The 26,698-nt window shown below is 39.9% G+C and overlaps 1 protein-coding gene across 1 annotated transcript in view; it reads right to left on the reverse strand.

The window, feature by feature from the left end:
* Nucleotides 1-875: 875 nt before the first annotated feature.
* Nucleotides 876-26,698, reverse strand: part of CSGALNACT2 (chondroitin sulfate N-acetylgalactosaminyltransferase 2) — a 28,286-nt gene continuing 2,463 nt past the window's right edge. Inside the window, exons 2-8 of the mRNA XM_056495047.1 lie at nucleotides 12,363-13,608; nucleotides 7,698-7,914; nucleotides 7,070-7,171; nucleotides 5,294-5,472; nucleotides 3,638-3,732; nucleotides 2,487-2,568; nucleotides 876-1,457 (exon numbers count right to left, since the gene is read on the reverse strand). Coding sequence (XP_056351022.1) covers nucleotides 1,165-1,457; nucleotides 2,487-2,568; nucleotides 3,638-3,732; nucleotides 5,294-5,472; nucleotides 7,070-7,171; nucleotides 7,698-7,914; nucleotides 12,363-13,026 — 1,632 coding nt within the window. The 5' untranslated portion in view covers nucleotides 13,027-13,608 and the 3' untranslated portion in view covers nucleotides 876-1,164. The remainder of the gene's footprint in view (nucleotides 1,458-2,486; nucleotides 2,569-3,637; nucleotides 3,733-5,293; nucleotides 5,473-7,069; nucleotides 7,172-7,697; nucleotides 7,915-12,362; nucleotides 13,609-26,698) is intronic.

Raw genomic sequence — 26,698 nt, forward strand, 5'->3', positions numbered from 1 at the left:
TAGTGCCATTGTACAAGACACTAATGAGACCACAGCATAATTCTGCTTAAACATGCTCAAAAAAATCCAGTAAGAAAACAAAACAAAAAAAAAAAAAAAACCCAAAAAAAACCCAAGAGGAAAAAAGAACCAAAACCAATACCCTAAAACATTCTCAAACTGAAGAAGTGAAGAATAAGGCTACTAGGATGATCAGTGGAATGAACAGCATTGTATAAAGAAAGACTGTAATAGCACTTGCTTTTTCAGCCACTGAAACAACTAACAGTATATGACACCATACAAAAACATGTCAGGAAAATGCCCAAAAGAGAAAGAATGCACAAGGAAAATATTGGCATAATAGCAAACTGGCCTCTAATAAATTGATATGGGAATGAAACAATGGTTCCTCAACTTAAATGATAAAGGCAGGGCCTTGGAATAAGAAGGAAGGGCCAAAAATACTTAAGCAAACAAGTTTAATAGCACAGGTAAGTTTATAGAAGGGATGTGGCATCTACTGTGGGAAAAGAGCAGGCACAGAAACACCCAGCTGGAATGTTCCCAACTTGTCTGAAATAAGAAGGTGGTGTTTCCTTTGTAGTGTGAACTTCCATTATATGCTCTAAAATTCCACTTAAAAGGATTTTCATTCCCACACCTCCCAAATTATTCTCTATTCAACCATGACAATGTCTGTTAATACAGCAAATGCGGCACCAAGCTCTTGCTGTGGAATCAGCACCCTGCACAGCTGCTGTACTGGTCAGGATGCCCAAATCCCTCTCATGGTAAGATTATTTTTCCACACCTTCCTCTTGTTTCTACAATAGAGTCTAAGTATAGCATCCTTCTAAATTCACAGTGCAGTGAGCCATACAGACTGAAAATACTCAAGACACAAAAAATTATTTAATTCTCAAAAGAATGCAAATATAAGAACAGAAATGTACCACATGGAAAAGTGTTGAATTGTACATTCCACAGATCTTTCCAGTCAATACTGAAGACACTTTCCTTGAACGATATACGCTGTCCAATGGAGCTGAGGTGCTTGAATTCAGCTACGTAGGTAAGACCAGTCAAAGGATTACGGAGCCAGGAGAACCAAGCACCCTCAGAACTCTGCAAAAGGAGGCACTGTGTTTGTGGGTGAGTTAAGGCTGTGAGGTGCTGGCTGGCTCAGCCCAGCCCGTCGCTGTTAGTCCTGTAGGCCTGCTTGCGCAGGTGCGCCTCGATCTCGTCGCGGAACACCAGCATGCCCAGGTGCGAGTGCGACGCCTCGTTCATGGCCTTGGACTGGATGCACATGCGGTACTGCTCGGGGGCCAGCCCGTCCGCGCAGTGCTTCTCGTGCCACAGGTGGAACAGCCCCGGCACCGGCGTGCGCACCACCACCAGCTCCCCGTGCAGGTACTTCCTGTACAGGTGCACGTCCTCGCCGCCCCAGCCCTTCACCTCCAGGTCAAAGCCCCCTGCAAGACAGCAGCACAAACCCTTACTGGGTGAACGCAAACAGCAGCACTGCGTGCCTAATGCACTGCCAGATCTGGCATGACGCTCCAGAATAACTAAGTTTCCCATGCCATAGCATGCCAATTTGAGGGACAGAAGCTTCCAACTGCCCAGGACACAGATCTGCTGACTTCAAAAAGTCTCTTAGAGCAGCGCCTCCAAATTGCATTATGCACGACATCCCATGTGACAGCTGCAGAAAACTGTAGGCAAACCTCACTGGTTATGCTTTGGGATCGTTTTTAGGAAGCAGAATGGATTTTAGCAGCTGGAAAATGAAGCAGTCATGCACTTTATGAGAAATCCTCTCTAACAATGCCAGTAATTACTCCATAGGTCACAATTCAAAAGGCTGGATTAAGGAAAGGAACATTCTTTACCATTTTAAGGTCTCTTGTTTTTCCAGGACCACGGTGAAGAGCAACTCAGGCTCTTGTACAATTTCAAAACTCCAGAATTATGAAGTCCTCATTTAGCATGTACCATACAGATGGCAATTTGACTGCTATTAGCAATCAGCCTGCATTCAAGACACCAGACAGCACACAGGGCTGTGCTGTTGCATCTTCTGGCAGATTTACATCCTCTGGCAGACTATCCTCACCACCATCTTCCACATTTAAGCACACCAAGCTGTTCTCAGTTTTAAGAACATGCCACAAGGGGGGGCAAAGCACATTGCTAAAGACTCCAACAACTGTATTCAACTTCAAGGTTATTTAAAAGGAAGGATTTGAATGCTTCTTGTCTATGTGAGTGGCTTATTTGAGTGACATTTTTCTTAAATGTGATTCACTCAACAGACGGGACATCAAAATCCAGAAAAGCTAATTCATCTCATTGACAAGTTGGTCAAACTTGTCAAGCAAGTCTTACTGCTGAGATTGGGGAAATAATACAAGAAATAAATGTATTACTTTCCTGCCATTAGGTAAGACCAGAAAATCACTTTTTAAACACTTTTTTTTTTTTCTTTAGTCTCATCTTACCAACAGTCAGAAAGTCTGTCCGGTATTGACAAGTCATCCCAAAGCCAAAATCCCGCCAGAAACCAGAATCCTTCTTGTGTACCTGCAATTTTAAACCAGCATCATTTTTGAAATGTAAAATACAACCAAGGAGGTACACTGCAATTGGTTTTGCAGAAAGCTAAGCTCTTCCAATCATTTGTTCAGTGTAGGATAAAGCATAACAACACTTCTGGCATTTCTGTGTCATGCACTCATGTGGGGCTTCCCAGTGACCTGCTGCTCACTTCACCCTCTGCCTTCCAACTCCACTCACCCTCATTGCACTTTCCACAGCAGTTTCTGCTGCACCACCTCTATTTTCTATGTATCCGCCCAGACCAAGCAGTAAGTCCATTGCTAAATCATCTGTTCCTAACACTCCATTTCCTACCCATTTTCTAAGGCCACATTTGTCTCTTGAACTGATATGACAGGAAAAGTAAGCTTTGTGATTGAAGTCAGCAACCATACTACTGTTCAATTTAAGAGGGAACAAAAGAGCTATCAGGCAGGTGCTCATTGCTCTCTCAGGTGTGACTATCCAAGGCCATATCACAAAACCTTCCCTTCAGCTTCCAGTAGGATCCTTGCAAACACAAGGAATGAGGGCTATTATGTTTTTTCTTTTAATACAGCTCTTCTTCATATTACTCATCTTTTTCTCCTTCAAACCTGTCTATCCCAGAAGTCTCAGCTGCAAAACCCAATTTCATCTATGCAGTGTCTTGAAAGAGAGGCAAACTGGACACATCATTCAAATATTTTTGCCTTTCACCAATGCTTTGTTTGCTGGAACATAAGATGAAGGTTGCTGCCATGCAATGCCACCATTTTCCTAAAATACTGGCTTGTCAAGCCAGAATAAGCAGCACATCAGAACTACCAGATTCATCTGGTTAATAGCAATAACCTCTTTTAAACTAGGTGGAGCTTCAAGTTTATCTAACAATGAGCTTTGTACTGTTTGACAAGGTTTTTTTTCCCAAGTGCTCTGCCCATAATGGAGAAAACTGTTTAGCTATGCAGTGCCAAAGGTCGTAAGATATCCCAAACAGACTAGTAAGCTACACTTAATTTTGTTTTAATACAAAGCACACCTAACTCTATCCAGAATAAATCAAGCTGCTTACCAATTGCTGCTCCACAGGAGGTGGTATATCTTGGTTGGCATAGACAATAGCAGGATTGTAAAGGCTGAATACCACAGGATAGAAAACCTTTTTCCCTGGAAGTCAAAAGATAAACGTTACTCACTGTGGGCATGCTTTCTGAAGGCAAAAAGAAACCAGAAACACTCTTTATGTAGAATATTACCTATTAGGCATCTAGAAGAAATAAATAAAAACAAATTCTAGCTGCTAAGACTTCCCACCTAGGAAGCCCATACCATCTAGTGAGGCAGAGCCCATAGGATTAAAAAAAATACATATGTATGCTTGATTTCCATTTATATATAGTTACACAGGCTTATATAAAATATTCACTATCTCAGTATCATTCTAGGTGACTGAAAAATTCCTGCAATAATAATATGCAGTAAAACTAAAAATAATCAAATCCAAGTAACAACTTGCATTGTTGAGTTTTATGAACTTTTTCCACAAATATATAAAAGCAGGAACATCCAGGATATCCTGCAAGGGCATCATGAGAATCCTGACTATGCTGAAAACACCAGCTCTGTGTCTATTATAAAAGCCAGGTAAATATTTTTCCACAAATGTCTTGCATTGCCAATGCTGCAAAATATTGACAGCAGCCCACAAGAATATTCACTATCTCGACTTGGGAATGAACTCTGAAGAAGCAAGCAGCATTTGCCTATCTCATTTGAAGCAAAGGTGACAAACATGACAAACTGCCAGTATGAGTTTCAAGCAGTCACTTGAACTCTCTTTCTTGTTAAAGCTCACAAAATACTCCTCTCCAAAGTTTTTCCAATTATTTATACCATTTGTTTCATGAAGTACAGAGACAGACAGAAATGAAAGAAAAAGCAAGAAACAGAAACCAAATATCTGGCTTCTGAAGAATTTTTTTGCCTGTTTGTTAGGTGAAGGAAAAATACCTACTGATTCCAAATTGACATTTGGGGAAAATGATTTCTGATTGCAACAAATTTGAAACAAGAATAAGCATCAAAAAAGAACCCAAACAGTTTGACAGGAGGAGGTCTTCAGCAGCATGCCTGTTAACTCAGGAAAGCTTTGCCCTTGGCAGAAGCTTGTAGAACAAGCAAGCAGCATACAAACTTAAGAAAAGCAATCAGAATATTTCAGAGCTTGGGATGAACAGTGGAACATTAGCTCAGTCTCCATAAGAAGCACACTGTAGCTCTATGAAAACCATTCACATGTGACATGTCTTGGCCATACACATGTGAGAAGAGAGAAACCAAACTCATTAGAAATTTCAGCAAAACAAAAATCATCTTCCACTGCAGAGCATTACACTGAGTTTTGTTACACAGATTTACATGTAGTCTAATTGTTAAAGCAACTAAACTGACCAGCTTTCTTTCAGACAAGTATTAAGAAAAAATGAAAATTGTACATGTTGTACGAAAAAGGGTGTTCTTAAAACAAGCTACACTAAGGCAGAAGTTATTTCTCAGTTTAAATATTATTGCCTTTTGTGCAAAGTGTGATTCATTTCCAGGGTGTGTGTCACTGAATAAGCCCCACCACTCCAGCTGCACTTTCTTTGTTTTCTGTATGCTCAGCACAGGCCAGTTGAAGCCAAGGACGGTGACAAGGCTCCACTGCAGCAACAATAAGGGAACATACCGGGCTCAGCGTTTAAGCGACAGCTGTTGAGGAATTCGGCTGTGAAATAAACATCAACATCACAGAAGAACATCAGGACCTCGCCCTTTTCCCAGGCTCTGGCACCCATGTCAAGTCCTCGGCCTCGGTTAAATTCCTCATTCAGAGAGACAAGCGTGTAATTGTGGAAGTCAGTTTCTCTACAAGGAAAACAGAGCCAAACCCAAAATAAATCTGTGGGGAGGGGCAGAGGGACCATTTATACGGTTTTTTTTTAGCATTTTACAGGAATTTTATTCTAGAAATTTAAAAAGAGAAACAGCTATATGATCAGATGAGGAAGAAAAAAAAAAAAAAAGATCTGTTACACTTAGTTGTCTATTTTAAACCTCATAAAATGATAGAAATCAGTCTTACTTTATAACTTAACTTTGTTTTAATCATTCAGACAGATTAAAAGGCCTTTTGTTAACTGACATGAATTAAAATGCTCTCCTGAATTACAGTGGCATCTAAAATTTGCCCCCACAAACCAAGAAGTCCTGGCTAACAGAGAAATATCTGTCTCCACCAATTCATCCAAGAAGAGGGCAAACAGGAAGCCAGAGTCCTGGCATCACCAGACTCACAGGGCAAAGGCCACCTGTGTGGTGATGCCACCATAACCCAGGCACTTTGCTTCTTGCTGTTTAACAATAGCACACATGCCTGTACTCCCACAGAAGAGGGAAGGAGCAGCCAAAGGAGACTGGGAGCATACTCAGAGAATATCTTCAAGCAAAGTCAAGTGTCTACTTCAGAGACACTTCAGAGGACAATGCCTGAAGAGAACAGAGTGAAGATATTCAACAGTAGCACCACCAAAAAGATGCAGAACCAGGTAAACACCCTGTGAGCCTGCAGCACTGACTCAGTGCTCTGAGGGACATCTCACAGGGAGCAGGGCAGGCAGCAGAGGCCTCAAAAATGGAGGGGTACAGCACATGGCAGCTGCTAGGGAGGCTGCAGCAAAAAACGAAGAAATTGTCTCCTCCCTTCCTACAAGATGCCTGGACATGCCAGGCCAACTGTCCATCACATGCTCCAAGCTGGTGACAAAGTAGACTGTGTCTAGTCTGTGTCATGGAGAGGAGCTTGGCCATCATCCTGAGACAGGGGTCACACCAGAGCTCAAAGGGAACAGGCTCCCAGCCCAGGGATGAGTGCAAGAACTCAGGGAGTGAAGGAGCCCCTTGGCCATATGGTAAAGAACCTGTCCCATCCCTCTAGAGCAAAACACATGAAAGACACATTCAGGAATTTTACATCCATACTGATGGAATGCTACTGCTGAGACAGCCATGATGAACCGTGCTTAAAGTTATTTTACAGCTTAGAGTAAATACAGGCCTACTTTGATTATGACATTTCTCAACTTTATCATTAAATAAAATTGTTTCTCCAGTGAACTAACTATTAAAATGTACATCCCAGTTCCAAAGAATTTAAACGCTCAATCTGTTAGCATTACTGAATATCCACTGCAAAACTCACCCCTGTTGTTTTTTGGACTGTCAGATAGAAACCACAGTCTTTCCTGGCTATAAGTTGATTTTTAGTAGTCTTCAGGAAACTTTTGCAACCTAAGCTGTAAAATGGCAACCATAAATAGTGTAGAGTAAATAAATAATAAATTTCCTAGCAACCTGTAATGGAGTACAAACTTTATTTGGTTTATTTCTTCATTCTTTTTTAAAAACTGTTTAAAATGCCAATCAATATTGTTTGTACTGACTGATATTGGATTGATACACTTACCTAGCTACAGATTCTAGGATGCTTTTTACTTCTGATAGACCATCCTGTCCAAAGTACACCACTGTGAGATGAACACGCTTATCCTGATGGATACACACATCCCTATAAGCACAGATAAGCTGATATTAGTAATTACTTGCAGCACAACAAACAACCTTCAGGTACGTCAAAGCTACTGCATTAAAAAGTTATTAGCAGATTGAAGTATTCTGGTTAGGATCAAATGGCTTCAAAGAAGAACAAGATGTTTTCCCCTCTTCTTTCTCCATCCTGCCCATTTAAATCAGAATGTTCCAATACTGTGTGTCACATTCCAATTCCTTACTTTATAAACAGGCACTCTACAAGTGATGTAAATACAGAGATTATGTTCAAGATCATCTGTGTCCAGGTTCACAATGACCCTGCCATTTGGCCATTTTGCTGCAATTTGAGAATCTCTAAGCCCTTTTAAGAGGAATGTTTTCTCCACACAGTAGGTTCAATTATAAACATCCCAAGGCAGTTGCAAACAATGTTGGAATCATTAGCTCTGTTGCAAATCAACCAGAACAGGAATTCATTTTGAAAAGGAAACAAAATACTGAAAATCAGCATTATAGCTTACTATATAATCTCATGCACCTACCTAAAGTTTTGCATGAATTGTGCAAATGCCTCAGTTCTTCCAGCAAGAGGAACAATAACGTTAATGATCGACCTAGAAATATCGACTGTTTCACTCTTCACTTTCATGAGGGGTCCAAAAGGTCGGAACAAGGTGACATGCCTGTACTCCATGCCATCCATCTTCTTATAAAACAGCTCATACTGTGTCCCCTTATCTCTTTCTGTACGATAGTAACCTGAAGAACAAGTCACACAAGTAATATGTAAAGTCAAAGATCCCAGCAGTCGTATTTCAGAAACACTGATTTTCCTAAGAACTAAAGAAGCGGAGGCAAAGCTTCTGGGTTTCTCCTAAAAACACATGAAATTTCCACAAACTGTAATTAATCACAATCATACTTCTACCATTTTAGGTCAGACCTGAGAAACAATCTTAAATGAACTCCAGCTTCCCCCACTTCTTACAGACAACAGGTTTCATGGTTCTATGTCAACTTCTCAGACAGAATTAAGAGTTGGGTCTACCCAACAAAAAGGGAATTCAACAAACAGTCCACACTGTTCTATGGATGGCAAGCACTTGCAAGCTTGCAGCATAGGAATAAAGGATTTTTAATTCCAAGGATGGGTGGAGAGCTTTCCTTTTAGATGATGACCTAAAGAACATTTCTAGACTTCATCCACTTCCAATTGGAAACACAGAAGCAAGAGAAATGGACTCAAACTAGTCTCTGAATGTCTATGCACTGCTAGACATTCAATAACAAAATATTTATTAGCAATTACCTAATTGCTAATTAGCTTCTGAAAACATGCTAGTGGCTTATATTTTCCAAAGGTTAATTTTAAATGTTTGTGCAATAGAAAAGCTTTTAATCTCTTGATTTAAAAAGCCAATTACACTGATAAATGTAAACCCAAATAAGCCAGTTACACTGATAGTGAAGTGTGTCCATGAAGGCTCCTCAAGGCTCCTCTATCATCATTCAAGACTCGATGTCACAAGCTTCCAGAGAAAGGGACAGACAGAGATAATACCATTATCTCCTCTGAATTACTCTCCATTTCTCAACATTGTCAAATACTGATCTCAAAGAAATCTATTTTTAATGGAGGACTATCTTAGAACATGCAGTTCAGCAATTAGATTCATTGTTCATAATCCTAAATCCATTAATTTGTGAAAATATGTAAAATTGCATCTTTCATCCTCTCTAGGGATACTTTTCATCCATGGGGAATAGGATACTCTTGTTTCTCATACACTCAGATCTAATGTAAACACTAAGAAAAAAAAACAACTTCAAAGTGTTTCTCAAACAGCAACTGCAGAACAAGACTTTTTTCAGGTCAGATTTTTGTTCTGTTAGTATTAGAATTCTGCAAGTTTCATTATGGCTTGCTGCAAAGGAAAACAGGTACAGCAAACAGAGCTGAGAAATTTGCTGGTTTTCTCTTCATCAGCAGAACAAGTCAACTAAGCTTTGTGAAAAATAAGTTTTCAAAAAGTATCTTTATAGTTGTAAGCCAGCACATAACCATGTGCTGAGCCAGCTCTGCCTTATCACAATTCCAAAGCAGATTTGGATCATCACTTTGTCTTGCAACACTAAAAAAATAACACCAGTTCAGAAAACACTTGGCCAGAGTCCTTGCTGTTGTGGATACAGTTTCCTTGCACCACTGGCAGAAAACTGAACATCTTCCTGCAGAGCCGACACAGGCTGAGCATGCAGCAAGGCAGCTGCATGAACAGTTAAATCAAGGACACAGTAAAAATTTAGAGTGGCAACAAGAGAGTTGGCATGCATCAGCATGTATTTGGAAATTTTATGGCCTGCACAATATTAGAAGTAATAAAAAATCATTAGATTCACAAGTATTACTGGCTAATTAAGTATACCTTTTCAGAAAAAAGTTTATTTAGAAATTCCTATTTTTAAAATAGAAAGCAGATCAATTTTAAATTCAAGTTATTAGTATTTGTTGTCTCAAGTTACTCCAATGTAGATAAATCCTAAAACAGAGTAAGAAAAAGATATTCTTGATGATTTTTCAAATGAAGACAGTGGTACTTCACTGACTGAGCATCAGAGGCAACATAAATTCTAGGAAGGAACTTCAGACATTCAGCAGACATCAAAAGACACCATTAAGTGAACTCATCTATAAGAAAAGATATTCTAAACTTATTTAAACAGTCACCAAATTATCTAAGGAGAGAGTACCTAAAAGCACATATCACAAAAAATTACATGGTTCAAAGTTTAATCTACTACTTCATAGGCCTAGGAAAAGAGTAGACATAATTCCCAGAACCAAATATTGACCTATATAAAAATAGCCTGTTGAGGTAACAAGCTAGAAGACTTTAGAATAAAAATGCCTATTTCACATAGCACAGTTTTGTGGGTGAGTTTTTGTATATAGACATGCATTAGTTTTGAGGGAAAAAATCCTGCAAGTCAGAAGATGCAATCAACTTGTCTATACTGACTATAAAACATGATGGTTAAATATTAACTAATGCAGTACCTATTTTCTTTTTTTGTCCCAGAAGTAAAACAAAAAAATAATCCACACATCAAATTTCTCAGCCTCCAGTTCCAAATTGCACAACATTCTAGTCACAAACCACGTATTACAAAATAATTACCAACTGAAGAGGATGTAGAGCTTAAATAATTTGCTTCAACTGAAGCCAGCTTTAAGAAACTGTTTCTCTAAATGAGCAACACTAATCCACCAACAATTCTGCTCTTATGACAGTTACTGTTCTGACTTCAGCGGCACACCAAGTCTGCTATGCAATTTGATCCTACCAGTTTAGGACAGCTTAAGGGAGAAGTATTTTATAAATAGAATAGCATCAGCATTCCAGGTGAACTTCCATCAAAAGAGGATGCACAGGCAGTGGAGGCAGAGTGCTAAAGCCTGTGCTTGGGGCTGCAGGGCAAGGGACCTGCATGTACCAACACTGCTGGGTCTGCTTCTTACCTCTGTGCTCTGGAAAAACAGGGGTGGGGGAAAATGTGCTAACATTCAGAACATGCCTTTTTTTGCTGGCTAAATTAGCCAGCAGTATTTGCACATAAAAAACCCACAGAATATCCACACAATCCATAACTTTTGTCTGAACAAAGATACTAATAGGCATAGATAATGCTATGGCTGGTTGCTAACTCACTCAAATGCAGCATAAAATACTTGTCTTTCCCTGTAGTTCCTGTAACCCTGTGTTTGAAGTTACTGTCTTAACAGCAAAAGGAAATTAGCTTGATTTCCAAAAACAAATACTGGTGTGAACTGAGGCAGAGGCATGAAGTATAATTCTAAGGTCCTAGAACTATTTGCTTTCTTGAACAGCTGTCATTTAAGGCAGTACACTGAAAAATCAACAGCTAATTCAGTCATGGTAAAATAAAAATCCACTAGAGTACAAGCAAGATCTAAAACAGCAATGGAAAAGCAGTTGAATACTTAATGCAGAAATAAAGCACAAGAATGACTACCCCTGGAAAAATAATAGGGTTTTAAATGAGAACTGTACACAGGCTGTGTTGCATTGACCCAGCTGTGTGGATTCCATGCCCTGCACCACCTTCTGGAATGAAGAAGAGTACTTGCATTAAACTTTAAACACAGTAGCTGTTAAAAAACAGAGACTTTTTCCACTACAGACCAATTACATCATCTGAGACTGAAAGAAGACATTATTTCAAGGCCAATAGTGCCCTTCTCCAGCATGTTTGCTTAATAATACAGACATAAGTACTTACTCCAGAATTCCTTCTACAGTAATGGTCTTACAATATGGTCCACATTTTGGTTTTTAATGGTTTGGTTTTTAACTGTATTTAATGCTGTAACTATAAATAAGAGGTACTAGGGCAGTTTTTGATAATACTTCTCTCCATCACACAAGACCATACCTTGAAAACTACCTTTATAGGATTTGTCACTACTGCTTCTTTTAAGAGCCTTACTAAGTGTTGAAAGTTTAACTATTACCTATGTCTTTATAATAATGTGTGTTCTGCAATTAAACTTACAGGCACTGAGACAAAACTGAAGAGAGAACAAGAGAACAGCTCAAGGCTGCACAGCTTAGCAGACCCTGTAACTGTACACCATGAAAGGTCTATTCAGGACACCAGGTTTTCCAGCTAACAGGCCCAGAACATAGCCTACCTCTCCCTCCAGTATGACTGTGCCAACTCCAAGAGAGTCAAATACCTGAATATTAACTAGCAGTGGCATAGAGATGAGTGAAGAAAAAACCACGTAGCTTCATACTGGATTGCTTAACTAGTCTGCAACACGAGAGATGATTCAATTCCTCCCACTACCACCAGTTTCACTGAAAGTCTTTCAGTTATTTAGTACCATAAGCAGCTGTGTCACACTCACTGGCTACAGTCAGTTATGAATGCATCCATATTTTAAACGGACACAGCTTCCCCCGTACACCTCTTGTGGTGAGCCCTTCTGAAATGCTTTTGTTACTCCACTAAAAACACACGATAATGAAACAGTAATACTCTCATCATCAGAAATAAAGGCTCTTATTGTGCAATTACTCTTTAAGACTCTATTCATGTAGGCAAAACACCTATAAAGTACAAACACCATTAAATACCTTTTGTGACATTCTGCTCAGGGGCTGGGAAGCACATAAACATACCTTCTATAAAATCATTTTCACTATATAGCTGCCTGTCTCCTACTCCATCGTCTTCATCTTGTCCATCTTCTTCATCTGGATTATTGATAACTTCTAGGCCAGCCTCGATAACTTCCACCAATTCATCTCGTTTATCCTTTCTAACGGGTTTCTCTTCTGGATGCCGAGTGAGCCCCATCTCCAGCTGGAATACTTTCATGGATGTAAAGCTTTCAAAAGGAATGACTCCATACTCACTAGGCAGTTTGGCCCCCACGCTCACCTCAGCTTTGTCAATCTGGGAATGAAGAAACTCTAGGAGATCATTGGATGTTTGCTCTTTGGTGCCCTGGTAGTTCATACCACTGACTTTTGGGCTCTTTTTTTCCTGCAGGGACTTCAATTTGTCACTCATTTCCTGAAGCTCTTGCTTTAGCTGGGCAATCTGACGTTTCAGACTGGTAGCTCTGTTTTGATAATGCTCTTCTTGTTCCTGCAAGAGAGCCTGATAGTATTCTTTACCCATGCTTTCACCTACGACACCAGGCAGAGATCCATTGCCATCTGTCTGTGGAGCACACTCCAGCAAATACATGAGCAAGATTAAACTGAATAGTAAAGCAAGGCCCACCAATAGCCAACGAGTCCTGGCTTGAATTACTAAGCCTCTTCTGGGCATTCTCATATTATTTCTCTTTCCAATCCTAAATGATGACTTATCTGCTCTTGCTTTCCAGGGGACATCACCCCAGACTCCAAAACTTAGAAAAAGAGAGAAAACACAAGTGTAGCAGCTACTACAAGTTCTGGTAACATAGCTGATGAAGAGTTTTCAAGCTTTGCCTTAATCAAGTATCATTGCAGTGATGTAAATCTGAAGTTCCTATGTCATCCATAACCATCAACTGTAAGTCTGGTTGACGCCATACAATTTGTTCAGGACTTCCTACCCCAAAATAAAAAACCCTGCTAAGGGGGAGGAAGATGGAAGACACCAGCAAGGAATCATATTTCCATTTCCCAGTTCAGCCCTAGTTGAAGTGGCTTAGCTTATTTGAAGTTTTGTGAGGGAAATCTGCAAAAGTAATTTTGTAAGCTTTGAACAGACAGCAATTTCCCCCCCACTGTGTGTGATAGCAATCTACAGTTTAGTAATAGTCATTTTCATTGGCTAGTCTTGCTTTTCCTCTGGCACTTGAGTATTTTATTCCATTTCCACTCCTTTCCTTGGAATCTGTAGTTTGAGTCAGCAAAACGAAGACAGAACCTAAAATTAAAAGAAAGGTGCATATTAGAAGTACAAAGCAGACAGTCATTTGAGAAACACATGAACAAAGTTCTAACACATGCATGCAAAAGACTGCTGGTGGAAAGACTGAGAAAGGGAGAAAGAAAGCATTTCTTTCCTTTGCATTACCCATCAGCAACTCCCTTTGACACAGTGTCTGGAAACAGTAATATGGACAGTCCAATAAAATGCATCTGTCACACAGCTTGCTAAAGCAGTAAGAGTTCTTCTAGTCCCACCATGGTTTATTTCACATTTGTTTTAACTCCCCCATTCCTTCTTGGGTTTTTTGTTTTGTTTTACTCTGTGGGAGGGAAAAAAAAGATACCAACAAACCCCATGCTCTTCATACTCCTCTAAACTTTAAAAAAAAAATTAAATCCATGAACTATTTTGAAGGAGCAGAAGCTTGCAATTTCATTTGCTTTTACTTTAAGTAAATACCTTTCAGGGTATAACTGTTCAGTCATGAATAAAGTATTATAGATTTAAATATCAAAGTTTACAGAAACCGCATTTCAGATTAAAGTCAAATTCAACAGAAATTAAAATTCAAACACCAATCCCTGATTGATGAAAGGGATCCCGAGATAATCCATCTGCTAATATTTCCAACTTGCAATATGGTTAGGCTAGCATGAAGAGGCAGTGGTCACACTCTTACATGACAGACCAAACCAGCTGAGAGGGAAAGACCAGAGAAACAGACCACAGTTATGCAAGAGGGAGATACCTAAAATGCTATTCAGCACTGAGAGTCAGCTAAATGTTTTATGGACCTCTTCAATGACAGCATAAAAAACAAAGAAGTAAGCTTAATGCATGTTAGTCTACTTTCAACATTAATAAAATACTTTCATTTAAAATTTGCTTGTATAAAATAAATGAAGCTCATTAAAATTTATCCAGGGACCTATTAACTCTACATCCATTTTGACTGTGTTGTGCAATTATGGCTTAGGGGAAGTTCTGAGACTCCCAGTTTAGTTTCACTATCCTTATGAGACTAGAAAAAAAATGGCTCCCTCCCATACTCCTTCTATATGTGTTAGACAGCCTTATCTGGCACTGCCAGCTGCCAGGCAGCCCATCTTGTGCTGACCCAGTCAGTCAGGGTGCCACAATGCCATCCCCATGTGAGGGTGCCCCAATGCCACCTCAATGTGCTTACAGCAAACACCTGGCACCGTGTCTCCCCAGTTGTCTCTTGGTGACACTGCTCCCTTCCCATTCTGGGATACCAGGATACTGCTCCAGTGCAAATTAGGTACCCCTGATCAGCATCTTCACTTGCAAGAAGGCTCCAGTTACAAGGCCTGAAAGATTAAGTGACTTATTCATACCAGCAGCAGTGCCTGCCACAGCTGACCCAAAGTTTGTGGGCATATCATGCACACAAAGTTTGGCAAGAGCTGCACACTCTGGAGTTGTCCAGCTGAAGTCCATAGGACTGGTCAAAGCAGTTTTTAGTATCTGTAGTGCTAAAGTCCCAGTTAATAATTTACATAGATTATGTAGAAATTCTTAATTCAGCATATTAAAGGCAATTACTCATCAGAAACGGAAGCTCTGGAACTTATGGAAAGCTACTGGACACTTTGATACAAAACAAGTAACAGTTTTATCAACTGAATACTAGATAACATCCCTTCCAGTCCAGACAAGCCAGAAGTTAGTCACTCCTCACTGCACAAACACAACATTATATAAATGCAAGCTGAATTCCCATAAAGAGTGATCAAACCCAGATGTATCCCCAGACTACTGACCGGTGTCCAGGTGTGATGAATCAAGGGTGACAGAAGAAAAATATCCACAGGATAAAACCAGTACACAGAAATGATACAATATCATCCCAAGCTTTCTTTACTACAAAGATGACCATATGACAGCTTTTTACATTTCTTACTGAACTCTTGTTCTGTTAGACGCAAGAGGTAAAGCCACAATTAACAGCATAAAGAACCACAAATTTCAGTAAATGCTAAACTGTACTAAAGCTGCTCCATGCAGACACTGACACATCTTCAGCCAGTAAAGGCATATTGAAAAATTACCAAACTATCTAACTTGCATAAATTATCAGAAAATCAAGCCCCAACTATTCTAATTGTTGTTAACTCACAAATCAATACGCCTGAAGGTGGAGCATTAGTTCTAGTAGGCTTTTGTAGTCAATTCTTGCTCCACTAATAAATTGCTCTGTGTTCAACTTTGATGAACTTTGATTTCCTTAGGTCTCATTCACCTCTTAGAAGCAAGGGAGAACAAGACCTCCCGATGTGGTGTCAAGAGGACACAATGTACCAGGAGATTAGATCCCTTCAGAGAATAGCAGGGGGCAGTGAGGGAACTCCTGTTCTTCGTACCTTTGCTCACTGTGGCCAAACACACATCATTATGGTAAGCATGGATTAGGGAAGTCAACACGCCCCGCGGGGACCCCCTGCTGGATATCTGCACATTCCCGGCCCTTCCCACTGGCACTTCCCCTATTTACAGCAGAGGGCTGTTTGGGAGAGCACTGCCCCCAGGGTGCTCAGGGAAGACATACAATAAGCCATTTCTGAAGCAATGAACTACACGAGCTGGGCTCTAAAGAGCTCACTGCTACTTTTCCTTCTAGGCTCTAATTATTCCTTCATTAGCTGAAACCCTTTATCTATGGGCTAGTGACAATCCTATTAACAAGACAGCCTTTTTACAGAGACAGGCACTGCCTATTTACGTTTGACCATTTTTTTGCAACACCATAAAGAACAGGCGTTTTTCCCACTAGAGCTTATCGTGGCCTTTTTAAAGGCCAGGAATGTTTGTGCAACCAGTTATGTCGAACATTAAAATTTTAAATTGCACATGAAGAGCTGAATGGCTAAGTTAGTTTGCCAAAGCAGTGGGAACTGAGTGAATTGACATCTTTTTCCCTTCAGTATTACTTCTGCTGAGGGAAATCATCGTAAAGGAGTAAGATATATTTCATCTTGAATACTTCAAAGAGTTAGTGAAAGCAGTAAGAATCTTCCTTCCTTCTTGTCCCATTGGAAAAGGAGGGTTTACGAGTACTCTATTTCATTACACCCTCTTTTCAGAAAAAAAAACAAAAAACAAACAAAAAAAAAAGCCTTTTTTGCATATTTACAACCCAAATTTGATACAAGTTAGGTCTGGCACAGCCCTATTTTAGGAATTCCAGAAACTAGGCTGTAGAACATGATTACAAGAGAAAGCAGGCTGTGAAACCTCAGAACAAACAAAAGCACATGGGATGTTAAGGCATGGGTTAGACTCAATGATCCTGAAGGTCTCTTCCAACGTAGTGATTCTGTGAGATCCCAAAAATCACAATAGGGAAATTAACTGGGCTATATGGAACACTCTGAAGTTTATAAAAAAGGACCGTAAGACTACCTGGTAATAAGTAATCACACAGAAGTCCCTGGAATTTCAGTGCTTAAAGATTAAGTTCCAAAACTGTAAGTTGCACATGCTGATATTTAGCTTCATATCAGTTCTTCAGAACAAGTCTTTGCAGCAGCCTGTACGATCACCAAAGAATGAGACATCTGAGGTTTATATAATGCTTATAAAGATCTGCAGGTTTTCCAGAGGCACCTGATTGTTAATTCTTTCTGCATTTCCAGGGCCCTTCTGTATATTCAACAATGGAAATGTTTCTGTTCCTTACAAAAAAGTTCATTGATTCTCTAAGCACAAGGGAATAGGCCAGCATGCTAATTAAAAATGCTTTACATTTTTTTTTTATTACATTAGCATTCTGTTTTTGTTCCTTGCTGCAAAGGATGAGTACATCTTTCTGAAGTGGGGAAACATTCACACTTGAAGCAGTGACCTAATTCAGTATGCACTTGGCTTCATGCCAGACTGTGGGGACATTCCTTGTGTGAGCCTGTTTTACTTTAGACATGTCCTTTTCATTCAGCATACCCTAGACAGTCACTGTTTAGCTGCCCATGAAATTCCAGCTTATTTTATTGTTTATAATTTCACCCACAAGCCACAGATATTCATTGTCTTAAGCCTCCTCCACACACATATTTCTCTTCTTGGCAAGTTATACAATGAAAACATAAGGTCCAATCTCATCCCTTGCATATTCCCTTCTTATTCTGAAGAACAGTGCCACTGAGAACAGAATAGCTTGAGATATTAGAGCAGCGCTTGCTGAAACCAAACACAAAGTTGGGCATCTGCTGCTGCAGACAATCTTTGCATAAACCCCAGAGTGAAAAACCTCAAACCATACCTTTTGTATACATCACATCATCTCTGCTTAGACAGTCTGCTGAGGTATATCCTCAGAAAAGACAAAAGAATTTGCCCAGGGTTTTATTACACAGTTCTAGTTGAGCCAGCACCTAAGTCAGACTTGACAGCTATTAGGAAGAAAGGGAGAGGGAAAAAAAAAAACTCACAAGAATTAACTGCCAAAGTTCTCACTTTCCACAGAAAACTAGTCAAGAACATCACCCTCTTTACTGACCACAAAAAAAAAAAAAAAAAAGTATTACAATTCTGCCATCTGATATGCTTTCAGCTATGGATTTGCCTCCCAAGCACACACACATATGCCCTTGCTGGATGGGAGAGAAGTTAAAAGCCAATATTAACTTATGGAAAGACAATCTGCATTCAATAAAACCAATAGGGAAGTGAAAATAGTCACAAAATATTTCAGACCTTACCAGTTTCACACTGAATTCTGAAAAGCCTGAAAGCTTTGCTTGTACACATTGCAAGCACTGCCCATAGTAAATCAATCAGGTCAAGCACACATAGCAGCTTATTTTCAATTTTTGAAAGTTTAAAGTATGACACACTGTCCCAATTCATCCCAACACCCCCCTTTATTGGTAAGCACTGAACTTCAGCTTACTGCTCACCTTACCCGGTTGACACCAAAAGGAATTCTTCAAGCTACCTCTTGATTTTCATAAGTTTCCTTTCCTCTGCCAAAGCCAGAGTCTCATGGGGGAAACAAGGGGACAACAATGACAGTACACTGATCACTGAGCATCTCACTTCATTTTTAATAAAGAATATTGGAAAAAAAATGAACAGTGGTGAACAGCCTGTGATGAATTTTAAACTGCTTAAGCATATCTGCAGTAGGTAACTTCAGACATTTCTTTAGTTTCTAAATGGGAAGGAAAAAGAAACCATGCCTTTGGCAGAAGGACCATTCTAGAACTCACAGCACACCAGGAAAAAATAGTTCAGGCAGGGGAACCATAGGAAAAAGTTATTTCAGTGAAGGGTGCAACAATCACAGGACTTAGTACTCAAAAAATAATATTCTCTACGCAAATGGCTTCTCTTACAAAAAGCAACATTGTTGTTTTGCCAGCAGAAACGCTGTGCTCCAAAATAAAATTAATACCAAACCTCCACCAATTTCCACTGCCACATTAGAGACTGCAGTATCAGGGAAGATATATGGGGTTTCCTATCTCCCTTGTTTCATGAGATAGATCAACTCACTCTCAACACCAGGGAGAAATAAAATCAATAAAAAACCCTACCTTTTCCAAGGACCAGACCCTGCTTATTAATTACATCTTTTCAGGACATGCAACTGAAACAACACACTTTGTACTAACTTTTAAAACACAGAAACGAATAGGGTTTCATTTTAATAGTGGTGTTCAATCATCTTAGAAATCAAGAACAATCCAGCAGGTCATGCTCTTTACAGCTTACCCAATCCCTCTCTTGCAATTTCTGCCTCAGTTTCAAGTTCCCTGGAATATGTTTTTACAACAGCTACACAAGCCATGGGGGCTGCAGGAAGGACCCATCCTACTCATGCACCAAACAGGCCTTCCCTGCCCTAAGCACATGGCCAAAAAATAAATCAGTTTGCCAAACTGACAGTATAGGAAATACTGGGGGGTTTATTGCCTCTGTTCTCAGAGAAAGCAAGCAGAAGGAGATATCCAACCACCAAGAAATTGTGCTATTTTTGCCATGACAATACCTGGAAAAAGCAGTCATGCTGTCATCCTCAAAGGAAATATTAACTGTACTGCGGCAGTTTAAATGCAATTCTTTCATAATCTACTGTGAAATAACAAGGAAAAAGAGCAACCTTTTGCTGAAGCAGTTTTATCTCCTATAAGTGAGAGAAGCAAGCAAGTTATCACTTGTCCGGGCACTTGTTGTTCCTAAACAAAACTAAAACCATTACATAGTTAAGTGGACAAATGAAAGAACAGCATTATTCACATTATTTACTTTATAACAAATCCAAAGTAAGCAATGAGCTTATGAATAGAAGCCCTGCTTTGGCTTCAGTGAATCCAAAGCAAGTCCAGTTGTCTGGAAAATGCTGAATTAAAATTGAAACTTGAAACCCAACCAGCTACACCTTAACCACACTGGTCAGTATTATTCCATTGCAGATAAAGCCAGGAAACAAAAGTCAACTCACAGTCACTTTATTGTTTTTATGAAGAGAGACATCTGCTTGGCAAGAAAAATTAGGTAAAATGTCCTAGGTAGGACCAAGTGAAGGAGTTTCATTTGCTTGCTTGTTTTAAAACTATGATCAGCTATCATGAAAGGCTCTTCTACCTTCAGCTTTCACAAGACAATAGCTTTTCTATGACAACTTTTCCTATCGCTTATATTATTCAGCTTGTGGGTTTGTGCACTGCTATTCCTGTGAACACTGTTTCTGTTGGTGCTATTCCTCTTTTTAAATTTGGCAAGAAAACCACAAACTCCAAGTTTGGTGAAGCATGTCTTCTTCCCCTTATTGTCAGGGAATTAAAGGAACAGCAGTTTTATATGACTAACTTATTGTGCCTAATTTGTTGGTTGGTAGAGTTCAACCCAGAAATAAGAACAGAAGTACAAGAGCTACCTTAGCACAGTTACCAGGGAAGATCTTTCTCCTGGTATTCCAAACATCTTGTAAGTAATGTTTTTCACATGAGCATTAGGTAAGAACCCAGCCTACTTTTACAACAGCTTTGTTAAACCCTTATTAAGGACACAGTCCCCATAAAGCACTGCATTTGGACTCCTGGGCCAGGGCACAACACCTGAGCAACCACACCCAGCAGTCTGTCCACTGAAAGGTGGCAGAGCTTCCCAACATCTTATGTAATACTGCACACCCCATCAAGGGAAAAAAGACTGGAGGACAGCTTAAGCAAAACTAAATCACACTTCTTACAGCAACCACAGCTTATCTTCAAGGATGCACAGTAATCTCTATTAGACCACATGCTGGGAGATGTTTATATTTCCTTCTGTAGGATAAAGCAACAGCTGCAGCAAGAGGCAGAAATTAAACTTAAGATGCCCAGCAGTCTTCAAAAACGTAATGCTGTAGGTAGGGCTTTTATGCAGCCTGTTTTAAAAGGACAGAAAACCAGTTACACTTAGCAGCACAGCATCACCTTGAATCAAAGTGAATGAGAAAAGGTGACATTCTTTAGGCACCCAAAGTATCTAAACAACTTAAAAGGCCCCAGCTAAATATTTCCCCCACGCAAGATGAGCATCTGAGCTCCCTCAAATGCAACAGTGCAGTAAAAAGTAACTGGTGATCCCACCTCACGTGCACAGCATTTGCACAGCACACCTACATTTTCACTGATGCCATGTTCTATTTATTAAAACCCATCACTGAGAATGACTGCAGCCATCCACTGTAGAATGATAGCTGGCAAAACCAAAGAGATGAGAATAATGTTGTTTTCTTGCCATTGCTTCACCTGAGTTTCACATCTAACTACATTCTCAGAATCAAGTTGTCTTCTGTTTTCTTAGATCTCTGTCATCAACTTCTCTATATATAGAGATCAAGATAACATAGCTGCTGTAACCTAAGCATAGTGAAAATATAAATGCCAACCTATGTCAACACTTGAGCTGCTTTTAAAGGATAATTGCCATTCAAGTTCATACATGGAACCAGTGGAAATCTCATTGTGGGAGGTAAGAATAAAGGTCATACATGACGTTTCCTCATACTGTAAAACAAATCTGAAAATGCTGTAGAGTAAAACAGATTCTCTGAGGCCCTCACAGGTGGTTCTCACATGGAGATTTATTTTTCTTAAGTTATGAAGAGATGGAAAAGGACAGTCCATACCCAAAGTGTTCTTTGTAACAGTTGCACAGCAAATTGTCCAGCATTTAAAAAAAAGTTAGAGACTTCATAATGTGGAGGAGCTAATTTTTTTCTCTTTTTTAATTTTTTTTTTCCCTATGGCAAGAGAGACACTGTTTTCAAGGATGTAATATTCCAAACTATAATGCAGCTGTAGCAGTTGAAGTGAAAACAGAAATTAAATTCTCAAGTGCATCCAACTTTCTTTAAAATACTTTCAAACCTCTATTAATATCTTGAAAACAGAAATGTTTATAGGAAATTGATTTAAATTTAATAAAAAAGTTTTATTGGACAACTATGCACCACAGCAATGTTCTCACTGAAGTTCTGATTTATTGCAAAAATTTTTGAGGGGTACCTGGACCAGAGAATATGTGTACATAAGTCTACTCAGTGCAAGTTTGAAGACTCCTAAAGTGACCACTGGAAGACATTTCTCTGCACTTTGTCCAAGTGATAGTTTGGCCTGAGAGTTTTAAAATAGCAAAAACCAGTTTAAAATACTATTTCATACAGAAATCCTGACAAAATGCTGCTCAATCACCCTCAAGTTTTTCTTAATAAAACCAAATCAGCTAGCTAAAATTCACATGTGGTTTTCAAAACTGTGCTCACTTTGCTATTCTTCAGTCCACAATCAAAGATGGAAGGAGCAACATAAATTACAAATGTTTTTAGAAAGGCTAAAATTTAGTATAGTAGTTCAGGTTCTGCTTTCAGCACAACAAATCAGCCATGAATATGTCACCAGCCATGAAAGCTGGATGCCAAACAATTGAGAAACATCTGGTGCATTCCAGAAGCACAGCTTATGTCATCTGTAATTTTTCAGTCTGACATTATAACTAAGCATTAACTTACTCTTAAAGGACTAGCAACACCAAGCTCCATCGGAAGCAGAGAAGCCAGCAGCTTGTCAGAGCTATCTTGATATCTTCCTTGTATTGAAAAAGCTGCCAGCATGAGCAACTAGAAACATCCAACACTGAACACTTTGCATTATGCTGCTTCACCTCTCTTGTTTTGTTTTTCAAGTCCCTGAAGTCAGTCTTTGGACCACTTGAATCACCCTTCCTTCCCTTTCTTCAGGAAGAGATCATTGTGGTTTGAATGGGAAAGAAGCCAAGAGTTTCTGCAAACCTCTGCTAAGTTTTTGCAGGTTCCTTGCACTCTTCTTTTGTTGTGTTCATATTTCACTACTGGTTTTTTCTAACCTTTATATGCTTGTTTTGCTTCACAGGAGGGACATACAGGTTGTTACCAGGCATACTTGTCACAAGTGCCATATTTAACACATGGTTCTACTGGCAACAACTTCTGCTACACTGTTGGAACGCTGGTTTAAAGTTGGTTTTTTTCCTTCCCTTCTTATCCCCTCACACAGTTGATTTAAATCCCTACGACTTCCACCTGTCCATCTAATAGAAGCTCAGGACCTTAAACTAAGGAGGAATTCTGAGGAGTGATATGCAAAAGAATTCAAAAACACTGCATTAAGTCTAAAATCTAATTTTAAAAATCCAACATAAAGAAACATGCATAGCAGCACTACATAGCAGAAGCTAATACAATATTTTGGATGTTAACACCCAGTCCTTCGGCAAACACTGGGGCAAAGTTTGCCCTGCAGCAGCATCTTACTGGAGCAATGTTTTGACTGTGCTGGGAAGAAACCTGCCAGCCTCTGTCCAGTCACCACTGACTGCAACCAATACTCATTGTTTCACAAATTGTACTCCTGCTTCACAAATTGTACACCTCTTCTTCAGAAGACCCCTACATGCATCAGGAACTCACAGAGCCACGAAAGATGGACTAAACTATCACTCAGCAGTCTTAATTTTCACTCTACCAGAGCACAAGACATGCATCTGCTGCCCCTGGGGCTGTGAGCAGCAGCAACAGTGCTGACAAGTGCCATCCTCTGACACCACTGCTTGGGAAAGCCTTCGAGAGACAGAAGTGCTACCACAAGTCATCTGAAAGCTGTCACCTGAAACACTCTTACAGAACAGGTTTTATTTCACAGAAACTTATGACTTAAGCTTCAGAAATGTGGGTTCACTCTGAACAGGGCTCAAGACTAGCATTTTGTGTTTCCACAGTGTGCTTCAAAACACAAGCTCATTTACATCATTTCCTCTGCTTTAATTCAGCAGTGTTCCCAACAAGCTTCAATTGCTTCCTGTGCATTGCTGTTCAACACCTGCCCCTGCAGCACCAACACCAACTCCACCCAGAACTCTCTAAGTATTATTTCTTCTGTTTCTACAGAGAAGATGCTAACACCACACACCAGCACTGGGGTAGCAGAAAATCTGCCTAGTTACTGATCTGGTTGCAACTGACTATTACACACAACACACTACTAACACAACATCTACACACAGAATTAGCTCAGAATCTCTGTACAGCAGCACCTCAGCCATCAGCTTTAAACTTTCATGTCTTCCTGCAATTACACACCTGAAAGCCAGGAACTGTCCTTCCATGTCTCTGGTAACTGGCATCGGAAAAACTGTGAGGGCTCTTTTCTTTACACAATTAACTGGGACTAGTCAATACAAAACTGCTGTAGGCTCATATACACCTTTTTGGAGAACTCAGGTGTCCTATAATTTTGGTCTTCTATGAAAGCACTTATCTATTGTCTTGACAAAAAGCACAATTAACAGTGCAGACATAAGACATACTAACCTCATTTTGTGGTTGATGTTCATTTATCAAAGTTAAATACAAGAAGCAGGTGCCTGTATAAAAGAACCTCATTCATTCAGCAAATTTCCTTGCAAGTATTGCATTTCTAAGCTACTTTTAACTCCTACCTATCCTGCACTGTATTATTTAAACTCTGAACACATGAGAACCAGCCTGGAGCTACTTTCAGCAAAAGGAGGCAACTGCTGTCAGTGACAGCCATTAAAAGTATGTGGGTAGTCCCATGTCCTGAGGGTTTGTTAGCCACGAGAGAATTTTACTTTTGCTCTACAACTGGCATACTGGTTTCCTGGAACAGAAATTCCCTGCAGTATGCCAGAGAAGTGCCTACCAAACCCTCCCCCAGCATCTGCCCAGCCGTGCCTATGCTGCTGATACAGCTACAGCACTTCCATTCTGTGCACTTCTTTAGCTGTCAAGTGTGTACTTGTACTCAGGCTCCCACATTCTTACCCCTCCATCTATTGAAGCATTGCACTGATGGACATTTTAGGTCATTTCTGGCCATAGTAGAGGAGCTGATGGGAAGCCTCACTTTTGACAGCAGGATGCATATGGTGGCTGTCGGGTGCTGATCTGTGCTTTCCAGACAGCTGCCCTAAGTGACATGCCTACCAGAAAACCCAGTACCAAAGAGAAGGATTCTCTGCCAGGAGCTGCTTCACCAGTGAAACACCACCATTTAATACAGGGGAGGGGGAGAGGTAAGAACAAAAGCCAGACAGACCTGCCCTTACCACCCACTCACTCCACCAGTGAAAAAGAATCAAAGGGGGGAAAAGGCTGAAGTAAAACACAGGCAGCTCTGCCCCTGCTGTCACCTACCAACACAGCTGCCAACACCCCCCTCAAATGCACCTCCCTAAGGAGACATGGGCACCCTCCACTGCAGGCTGGGCAGGGAGATGGGCTCCAGACCAAAACCTTCCCAGGAACAAGAACAGCTAAGGGAAGCAATCAGACCCAAGGGCACCGTGCTGGAAAGCACCTACACTGCAGGGAGCCATAAATCAATAAACAGGCCAATCACTACAGTCACTTTTTATTACAGTTAGAGATGATTGCCAGGAAATAGATTTTAAAAGTACATACAAGATTTCCTCACAAGATAGTCTCCTCACGTCATCTGATTTGGATTCGCTGAACTGCACTCTGAAACACCAACTCCTGTTGTTCTTTCCAGAGCTCACATTTGCACTCACAGCTTGAAACAAGTTGCCAGTTTTATCAACTTGCTTCTAGAGGATTTGGTGTGAGTGGAAAGAGCCTTTAAAAACCAGTAAGGTAAAGCAGAGATTGTTCCAAGATATTATTCCACTACACCTCATTCAGAAATAAATGTGGAGCAAGTGGCTCCTGCCCAGCCTTACCATAAACCAGAGCTGCAGCACAGACAGCTCAGTGCCAGCACAGAAAGTGCAAGCTTCTCACAAGTATTTTAGTGTGCCATGTTTCCACATGCAGCACCTTCAAGAATTAGGGGGGAAAAAAAGCCATTTTCCTTTTCCCTTGAATTTTCCATCTTTACTGACTACATATAGCTTGCAATTACCTTGTTACTCTTGTTTTAAAACAAACTTTCTCCTAGCAGTGACCATCAGAATTACCAATTTAGACTACACACACCACAAAGCATTAGATACCCAAGAAATATTAAGCTGGATAACTTGCCAGTCTACATTTTTAGGTACACACAAAATACCTGCAGCCTTTACAATACAATTTTTTTAAAGGCCTGGATAAAAGCAGAAGCTAGCTGCACCCCAAATGGGCTCCAAAACCAGGGTCTAAAACGGGACCCTGTTCAACTACTTTTGAACCAAAAGGCACTCATGACTGGATGGCTGCAACTTGCAGAATCTTTCCTGCCATCAAAAAAAAAAATAAATTCAAAGAGCTTATTAAAAAAAAATGAAATATTTTAAGTAATTGCACACTTTCAGATTTATTTTTTTTTAATGAGCTATAATATTAATGGATGTGCTGGGCTTTTCTAATCATCATTAAGAATGAAACTGTTCTGACAGCAAGAAGTGCCCTTCCACAAATTATTCTTACAAGCGGTGGTTCCAACTCAGAAATAAAACTATATTCCCATTCCCTTCAAAAAGCATTGTATTTCTTTTATAAACATCTTGTGAGTTCTGGTCTCATTTCCCCATTTCCAGCACTAAGCTTATAAGAACATAATTAGATGCACAGATAAAG

Source organism: Oenanthe melanoleuca, chromosome 6 (genome assembly GCF_029582105.1).
Source record: "Oenanthe melanoleuca isolate GR-GAL-2019-014 chromosome 6, OMel1.0, whole genome shotgun sequence".
In the NCBI taxonomy this organism is placed as follows: domain Eukaryota; kingdom Metazoa; phylum Chordata; class Aves; order Passeriformes; family Muscicapidae; genus Oenanthe; species Oenanthe melanoleuca.